The sequence below is a fragment of the Argentina silus genome (genome assembly GCF_951799395.1).
Source record: "Argentina silus genome assembly, chromosome: 12".
NCBI lineage: Eukaryota > Metazoa > Chordata > Actinopteri > Argentiniformes > Argentinidae > Argentina > Argentina silus.
This window is the reverse complement of record NC_139666.1, coordinates 12,361,817-12,371,210: the sequence shown is the minus strand read 5'-3', so window position 1 is coordinate 12,371,210 and position 9,394 is coordinate 12,361,817. Positions and strand designations below refer to the sequence as shown.

Genomic DNA, 9,394 nt, shown 5'->3' with positions numbered 1-9,394 from the left:
ATCCTCCAGACTGCAGAATTGATATGGTCACTCACTACTCTAGTGATCAAACTAAGGCTCCATCTAGCGGATCCTCTATGAAGTGCACTCAAAAGCATCAATATCCAATGGCGTTAGGCCCAAGATTCGAGGTGCATCTTAACAGTCTAAGATGGCTTTATTTCCTTATCTCCTTTCCCTCATTTGTCTTTAGAAGAAAGTACTTAATAGGTTGTAGGTTACATTTCCATAAGACGTCCATCACATTTTTTTTAACTGGCCCAGTGGCTCAGATCAGTGCTGGTGAGGGAGAAGAGACGATGAGAGGAAGCTCAAGTGGAGTGAATGGCATGATTCCTTTGAATCATAGGTAGCAGTAATCACTATGTACTGTAACAGCATGGACGTTAATGGTGATTAACGGTTAAAATGCAAATAGTGAAGTGAATCATTGATCGGAGGGGGGGGGGGGGGGCTGCAGTGCGTGTGGTTGTCTCTGGAGGGGGGGAGGGGGGTATGCACGTGTCAAATTCCTACAATTGATGAGAACTGATTGCATGACCAAATAAAGAGTCTTCTTCTTCTTCTTCTTCTTCTATAGTATGAGCACTATGCCCCATATTCCACAGCTAGATGGAGCCATATAGCTATTCAATTTATTTGAGGGGAATTGCTCTTCAAGTAGATGCAATGCCTGTTACAGTTGCTGGAGGCACTGCGCCCCTTATTCTTTGAGTAACAAGCCAAGAGTGGATCTGCCGCTCGTTTCAATGTAATCCTGTCCCTTTCTCTCCCCGGCACAGTCGTCCGACATGGCGACCATGAAGAAGCTTCTCGCCGGAGCAGCCAGCATCTGAACTCAGTTTGGCTCCAGGAAAGCAGCACAAACTGCGACTGGAAGTGGATGTAAATTATTTTGTCAAATTGGAAATATACACGTGGATTGTCCACATTTCTAAGACAGGGTAAGGTTCTATAGGAATTCATTTCCCTATACAATAGACGGTACAACTTGTTTGAGGAGCAGATTAGAGATAAGTCGTAGAAGTATCTCAGTTGTCTGGTATTTTGTGACCTTGTAGGATAAATGTGTAACCCATAAGTATAATCAAAGCGTTGTCCTGAAATTGTCGCATAATACAAGGAATAATCAGTGAAGTACTCTATGCATGGAGAATACCTTTTACATTTGCTCTATAGTGAAAATACACTGGTGATGAAGGAAAAAAGCACTACATTCATTACAGATTTCCAGGAGACGAACTGAATGGAAGGACATACCTGTGTGCTACAATAATTTGTATGCATGAAGTATGGGTGTTGAATGCGGCATAAATGTACTATATGCCATCCATAACGCATGTCATTTGAATGGAAAAATGTCACTAATGAGATGCGTTTTTGATTGTTAGCCTACTCTTTTTCCAATTGCGTTTGTTACAAATAGCTTGTCAAGCTGTGAATTTGTGTCACATCAAAGCGTGGTTACCTACTAACATAATGTCCTTAAGGATTAGGCTACTGTAGCTGTCTGTTAACTTACATTAGGCATGTACCTTAGCCGCTGATACGGGTGTAAAATGTCGCCTTAAACGTGATAAGGACTTTGTCAGGATCTATTCACGTCCTCTAAATGCAGTGATTTATTTTCTCAATCGGTAACCAAAGATTCACATTAACCTAATGACAGCTGTTTGTTTGGTCTTATGTGACCAATTAAAATATTTCCATCACACAATGTTGCTATTACGCATTTCAAATGTACCGCGCGTCAACAAGACCTTTGATTTTATGCCATTATTTACAAAGCAGATTAGGGTCTTCTGACCCACGGAGCTGTCAACCAGTCGCCCCTCCCCCAAGGGTATACTAATTAAAAATATTGTAGAGAAGCATATACAGTGGTAATCATTTTTAGTTCAGCCTAGAGGGGTTTAATATTTAATCTTAAATCCATTTTTGGTCATGGGCCTTTGATGTAGGTGCTAAGAGTCTATGTAAATCATAGGCTTACATGGTTAATCATACTAAATCACTCCAACATTTGAATGTGACTAGCCTATTTGTTAATACAATGACCTTTTGTAATGGCTTTAATTCTGCTATCGATATTTGAAAGGAAAAGTTTGCACACAGTTGAATGCTATATGAGAGCCACACCCAGGTATCAATGTCTGTGAAGAAGCATGTTGCTGAATGTAGTGAAAATAGGGTCGGAATATCAGCACGTCTCAGGTAGACAGTTGGCTGAACTACCCCATCCTCAAGCCATTCAGCTGTCTGTAATGAAATCCAGCTGTGCAGTTGCCGAAATTGTGCCTGCGTGTGTTGGACTGCACTGAGGGTCTCTGTGTACTTCTGCATACAGAGGAACCTCTGTTACAGCCCAAAATCCCAGCCAGCACAGCCAGCAGGCACTATCTTACACAGTTGTGGGGAATTTCAAGCAAACAAGTTCAAAGGCAGGGTAGATCTCCATGTGAACAGTACGGGTATATAAAATGTCCCCCTAGCATTGTGCAGTACACAAGGATCCTGGGCTGGCATATCAGCCTTGTGTCACAGCCTGTCTTTTAGACTAACAGCCTCGTATTTGTAGTAATGAGGAGCACCGTGACTATGAGTTACGCTGGAGTCAAAGACTGAGTTTCTTATTCAGACAACCACTGAGGCTCTGGCAGACTGGCTGATTCATGAGCTTGGGGGCAGGGAAGGGTAAACCTTAGTTGAAATAATCACTGTCTTCTCTTTCATTGCCCTCGGTGTCACTGTTCTGTTATTTGGACAGTGTTCAGTTACAGTACTCCTGGGTCATGAGCCAAGACTCACCAGGTCCTTATTAAAATGACTATGCACACTTAACATGACACAGAAGACTATAACACCATAAGTGAGTTGATGGTACCCTTCATATTATCTCTTCAAGAGGACAAGCTGTCATATATGGGAGAGAGAGTCAGTGCTTATCTCTACATCCCTGACAGCAGTAGCACTGATTTCAGTCTACCCAAGGGAATGGTGTCCGCCCTCCCCCCCACCCCTCAGCTGCAAAATTCAAACAGAATTCCAGTCTCTCCCTCAGTCAGCCCTATGCCAGACAGTGTATGGACAGGTGCAGGCCATTAAAAACATTATCTCTAAACACGGTCAGTTGCATGGTGTACAAGTTAATGGTGTACAACAGTCTTTCCCCAGTCACAAATAGATGTGTTTAAGATTCCTTGATGATGGCAGACTGCCTCCACACTGTAAACAAACCGCTTATTTGATCAGCCCATGGGGTGGGGTGGGGTGGGGGTGGGGGGGATGGGTTGGGGGTTGGGGGGGGGGGTGGGGGGTGACTGTGAGAAATAAACAGATATGCTCTGTTGAACATACAGTATCAACACTTTTAGCCTCAACGCTTTGTTGTAAGCTTAATTTTGAACGTTGACTTAGTGTGGCCCTTGCTTCAGCCACCACTGTATTGTCTGAATGAGAACTGCCCCCATGCTCCAATGCCCCAGTTGGTGAAGTCTTAGGATGACATCAGCAGGCTGGAATGTGTGATATAACAGAGAATTAAGCAGGGCCTCAGGGGTTGGCTTGGGAGATTGGGGGTGGATTGTCCTGCCAGCCTCAATCCACAAGGAATGATCCTGCAACTGGCCCAAACACATCCCACCACCTGGAGGTAGCCACTGTAACTGAGACAGCTTTGTCATTGTTTGTTGTCTGACACTAAAGTTCCAAGTTAAATCCCTCTCTCCGGCTGCACTATACGGTTGCGGATGATTCTAGATGATCAGGCCTAGCTATGCCATTCACAAGCAGAATATCTCTCTGCGTTGTGATCTCCATGGTAACAGTGCTGTCATATAGCTCTAACCGCTAAGATGATCCACCACCCCCTCCAGATGGTATCGCCTTATTAGCAGCTGGATCTGTGTGCACCCTTCATCACCTGCTGGAGGGCATTCTCTCGGTCTGCTGCTCCTCACTATCTCTTCTGGTTATCTTTGTAGTTCATTAGTGCTAACTGTCTATGTTCCAGTACACTTTACCATGCTACATGTTGGCCTAATTTATCCAAATCATTCCAAATCATCCCTTCTCTTGTTCCTCTTTGGTTGTGTGTCTTTGGTCTTTGATGTGCTTTTGAAAATTCCAACAAAGAGTGGAATTGAATGAACTGTTTGATGTTATGGAGTGCCCTTGTTATTCATTTGTCAAATTAACTTTGCACTTTGAAATCAAGCAACACATTTTCAGAGAGAGAGAGAGAGAGAGCTAATTGCTTCTCCCAAAAGCTACAATTATCACCCATTAGCTTAGAGTGCAAATACTTCATTTGCAATTATGTTGCTAGCCTGACACACAAGCTGTGAACTCTCTCCTCTGGGTCTTCCTGCCTTTTTATGTAATCCACCCACCTCTCCTCTGTTGTTTTTTTGAATAGGGGACGGGGTCCCACTCCCGTCATTATAATGTTCACATTGAACAATGAGTAGTTGACAGACATTACCTGTAATGCATTATCTGAAAAGAGAGGCAAGCTGTGTGTGTGTGTGTGTGTGTGTGTGTGTGTGTGTGTGTGTGTGTGTGTGTGTGTGTGTGTAGGAGGTGTGTGCGTGTGTGTGTGTGTGTGTGTGTGTGTGTGTGTGTGTAGGAGGTGTGTGCGTGTTGGATGTGTGTGCGCTTGTATTGGGTGTGTGTGTGCGCATATGTGGATGTGCCTGACGCGTGTCCTGCCTCTCCTGCAGGCTGGACGGTAGTGGAGCAGAGCACCATGGTGGAACCAGAGCCCAGAGCATCAGCTGCCCAGCGTCTTGGTGCCCAGGAGACCCTGGGCATCAGCACCCTGGACCCCGGCCACCGGCCCCCCACCATGCCCCCTGGACGACACATCACAGTCAGGGTCCGCATGCTCGACACCACAGAGGAGGTCTTTGACGTCTCAGTGAGTTCTGCTTTAAGCGCAATACTGTATTTGATTCGCTCCTCATGCTCAAGATGTAGATTGATAAAAATGTGTTTCAAAGGTTTATTTGCAGAATACTAGCTGTCATCTGCCAGTCAACCTTTTATACCTTTGACATTACCTGGTAAAGATCTCTGATTGAAACGTTGCATCTATTAAAACGTATTACAGTTGCCAGCATAGACAGTGTGCGGGAGCCTCTTTTTTCTACTCAGAGTCTGTTCTTTTCTACACACCTGTTGAATAGAGAATACAGGTGTGCAAAAGCCCTTTTTTGTCATACCTTAGACATTAAAACACTACGTCAAGAATCAACAGCAGTCTGTTGTTAAGGGTAAGAGGTTGGCATGGCAACTGAATAAATGACAAGCTACTGAATGCATGAATGAGTCCAGACTGATCAATCCTTTTAAGAAAATTCTACTTATAAACCATCTACAAACTCTTAAGAAGCACATTATAGATATGTTAATATGACATGTTACCAAGATATTTACTCTAGAGTAACTGTTTGAGATCTTTGGAAGGACACATTATCATCCAGTTGTTACTGAGTCAAGAGTGCCTTTTATATCTGTTGTATGTGTTGATGTGAGATCACTCGGTTACTAGTGCTTGTCAAAAGTAGGCAATGCTCGGGAGCGTAGCACACTAATGCACATGCCACATAATTGCAAGGTTCCTGGTTCGATTCCGACCCTCGACACGTCTTGCATGTCATCCCTCCTCTCTGTCATCTCTATCCCAATAAAGCAGAAATGCCCTGAAACATATTTATAAAAAAAAGAGAAAAAAAAGTAGGCAATGCTCTTGAATAAGGCTACCCACTGCAATGTCTCCCTAGTAGTATCCATGGAACAAACTACTGTGTAGGAAAGGTATGAGCTGAACTGGCTGTCTTAGATGCTGGACTAAATATAGTTAGAGAAGGGATGGGTTTTGATGTCCTTGAATGGGAAGATCTGCCATGATGAATTGCACTTTTGATTATTGACCTATATAGGCTACCACACTGTGGATATTAAAGATTCTCTTTCAGATTGTAGCAGCTTGATATTGCCTGCTTTGTGAGCCTATCAATGGAGTGCCATATTTTTGCATAAAATCATACCTTAAAATGGTCATGCTATGAGATTGCCTCATTTCATGTGGAATTGAATCTGCTTGATAATGAATGACTGATGTTCTGAGAGCTGTAATATGTTTCTGAGATATCACACTGGGTAATGGAAAGCTTTGTGAAAATGAAATGAATATATGTCATGCTTAAGGAAACCTTTAGTAGATGGACAGTGTTTCTCATGTATATTGACCAGTTAGATGTTAGTCAGAGTAAGCCTTACCAAAAGACAGCTAGCTTCACCAGTTACCAGTAAGCTTCAACATTAGTAAGAATAACCTAGATTTTGCAGATATCATGTAAGCAAATCATAGGATGTCATGTTGAAATGTTCAAAAACAGATAGGAGGTACAGTACTCCACACCAGTATCTTTTTTCCAAGCATTCCTCTGACATTGTGGTATTTCAGTAAGGTATACTCTATAACCCTGATTTAGCACTTGAAATACAGGGTGGAGTCAGGAATGAGACTGTTATTTCCCTGAGAATGGGAGAACTAGCAATATCCTCTGACCACAGCTCTTCTGACTTGGAGCGAGGGAGCAAGATGGGTAGATGGTGAAGAGAGGAAAGAAGCGGTGATGGGGGAGGGGGGGGAATAGATAGAGCAGACAGAGGAGCCATACCGTGTGTATGAATGGAGCCTCGTAGTAAAAAGACACTTGAAACTGGCCTTTGTGACTGATGGTGTGGGCAGTACAGTATGGAAGTGTTTGACTCTGCTGAGAGCCATTGGCAGGCTCCCAACTGCTGTGGGTAAAGACTTGTTCCCACAGCATGCAGGGAGACTTCCTGTGCAGGCCCTGAGGATTGGACCTTAAAGCAGCTGTTTCAGGAGTGCTAATGTGTGTAGTGCTGCTCTCTAGTGCTCTACTTTCCACTGAGAACTCACATTTAAAAATGTAATTTAAGTAACACGATTTAGGTCTCATTGCCTGTCAGCTAAATTCATTCTCTTTTGGGTGAGGTGAGTCGTTTGTTGTCTCAAAGACTAATAGTTTTTTGTTTTGAGATGCACTGTTACTAATTAGGAGCTATTTTACTTCTTCCCAGCTTGTATCTGGGAGCCTCAAGTCACACAGAGCCTGGAGCTCAACCTGAACTTCTTGTGTAACCACTCCAATTGATAATGTTTTCTCCCAGCCTCATTTTGGTTTAACATTTCTCCTGCATATGAATATACAATATATAACTCCAGGCCCCAAACATCAGACTGTTGCCACCTGCACTCAGGTTAATTAAAGAGTGGAGAATCTGCATGGAGAGGTGTGTTTCTTCATTGGAAACTAAAATGTCAGTAAAGATTGGAGGACGGAGGCTATTGTCTCACGTCAGATAGCACGACTCTGTCTGCACTGATGTCTGTTGGTCGAGGCTCCGAGTGTCGCGTAGGAATGATGCCACCCCGAGTAAGACAATGGGATGTAGGCTTGATACTTACAGTATTATTCTACACTGTAAGGGGTGAACGTAAGCTCCATGTGAATTATTTCTATAATGCAGTACAGTCTTTAGTTAGCTAATGCATGCATTTGCCCTGGCCTTTTTTCTCCACTAGGCTATAGCGTTATTGTAGACACAACAGTGTCATGTTGATTTAGCTGAGCTGCAGTGACTGGGAGTTGTAACTGTGTGTTATGACTGCTGCAGGGAGGCTTGGCTGATACAAACAGAGAAGACCGCACAGGAGAGAGATGGGGAAGGCCTGCTAACATAAAGCTATTCCGAATGCTCAATTGAACACAGATTAAATCTTTTCAATTGCCTCAGCACTGGGTGGTGAGATGTCCGTGCTCATGGTACTGTACATTTTGCCTAGCGGTGTCCCATAATGGAGTCCATTGTCCAACATCATTGGCTCATATTTTGGCTGAAAAAGACTTGTATTTGTATTCTTTTGTGAAAACAAAATGTAAAAGGTTATTTACCTCATATATTTTTTTGGGGTGCTATGAAGATTTGTTTTTGAGATGTTGTTCTGTGCACCTCTGTACTCAATCCAACCAACCATGTTATAACTCAGGTCAGACTATCTCAATGCCCTGTGTATCTCCTTTGTAGAGTAGAATACTTTACCCCAGTGGATAATGTGTAGGGAAGACATTTCTGTTCCCTTGGTGACGTAGAAACAGTGATGGTAATGAAAAGCTTGACATCCAGGACCCCTGCCTATAGCCATGTTGATAGATGTGTTATGTCTTGCTAGCATCCTGTTAATCAAGACTGGGCATTCACTCTCCTTCAGCGTGGATGTCTTAGCAGCAGTTGCTGCGACAACGACGCCTTGGGCCGGCAGCGCGAGGCCCTTAATTGCATCAATAACTACCTGCCGTCCCCTCCCCCTGTCATTCCATAATTGACTCTGCCTGTTGGTCCATCTCATTCTGAGCTTGAAAACGAAGAGCGCTGTGCAAATGAAATGCAAACTTTGCTTGGATTCAGCAGTGGTGGATATTGTTACTTCAGTAATAAAGGCAAATGATCACTGTATCTGTGGGCTTAGCTGCATTTTCTATCCATTAGAGTAGCTCAAGAGGTTTAGGAAATGAGTCCCATTGGCCAAATATTGGTGGTTTGAAACCAACCTTTTAAGACAATTGAATATTCAGGATTGTGTATCCCATTACAGGAGCATTTCAGGTAGTTGAAGTTAAATCTGTGATAGGATTAACATTGATTGTGACAGGCTAGGGTGTGAAGAAGTGTATATTTCATGTTCTCAGTCAGTAAAAACATCCCTGTACCTGATACAGCATGCTGTCTGTTCCTGTTCCTAGCTGTTGGAGAGGTATAAATTTCCACCTGGTCGGACTGCAAGGATTGTCGGATTGTAAGGAAACAAAAAGGGGGCGTCTGTGTTGGTCTTATGGGTCACATAACCGGCTGTGGCCTACTTAGTGTTCTGGCTGTGAACTAAACTGTCCCTCCCCAGTGGCTGGTTCTTCACACCTTTTTTATAAAGGTCTTTTATAGTCTTAAATGCAGGCATGTGCACCTGCAGAGTTGGAATCAGACCTGAATGGCTCACACTACAGTAGGTCAACTTACCAAGCTGGCGGTTGCAGGTTTTATTGTTTTCTAAACCAGTTAATAGTTTGATGATCTATGTGCTCATTTAAATGAACAGTTACTTACAGTACATTTGACTATAAGCTATAAGATGTTTAAATGGAACATCATGCCAATTTGTGTGTCTTTCTGGTGATTCTGATGTTTGCTGAGAGATGTAAGAAGCTGTGAAGGTGGAAATGGCAGTGGTTGGTTGGTTTTCTGTGTTTGAGGGTAGCATGTAGTTGTATGTTGGGGGATGGGAATAGGAATGGGAATGAGGATG

The 9,394-nt window shown here is 43.2% G+C and overlaps 1 protein-coding gene across 2 annotated transcripts in view; it reads left to right on the top strand.

Moving 5' to 3' along the window:
- The first annotated feature begins 799 nt into the window (after nucleotides 1-799).
- LOC310812870 (FERM, ARHGEF and pleckstrin domain-containing protein 1) overlaps nucleotides 800-9,394 on the top strand; it is a 47,446-nt gene continuing 38,851 nt past the window's right edge. For both annotated transcript variants that reach the window (XM_083681607.1, XM_083681606.1), the window contains exons 1-2: nucleotides 800-944; nucleotides 4,722-4,918. In XM_083681607.1, the coding sequence (XP_083537733.1) occupies nucleotides 4,748-4,918 (171 nt within the window). In that variant the 5' untranslated portion in view covers nucleotides 800-944; nucleotides 4,722-4,747. The remainder of the gene's footprint in view (nucleotides 945-4,721; nucleotides 4,919-9,394) is intronic.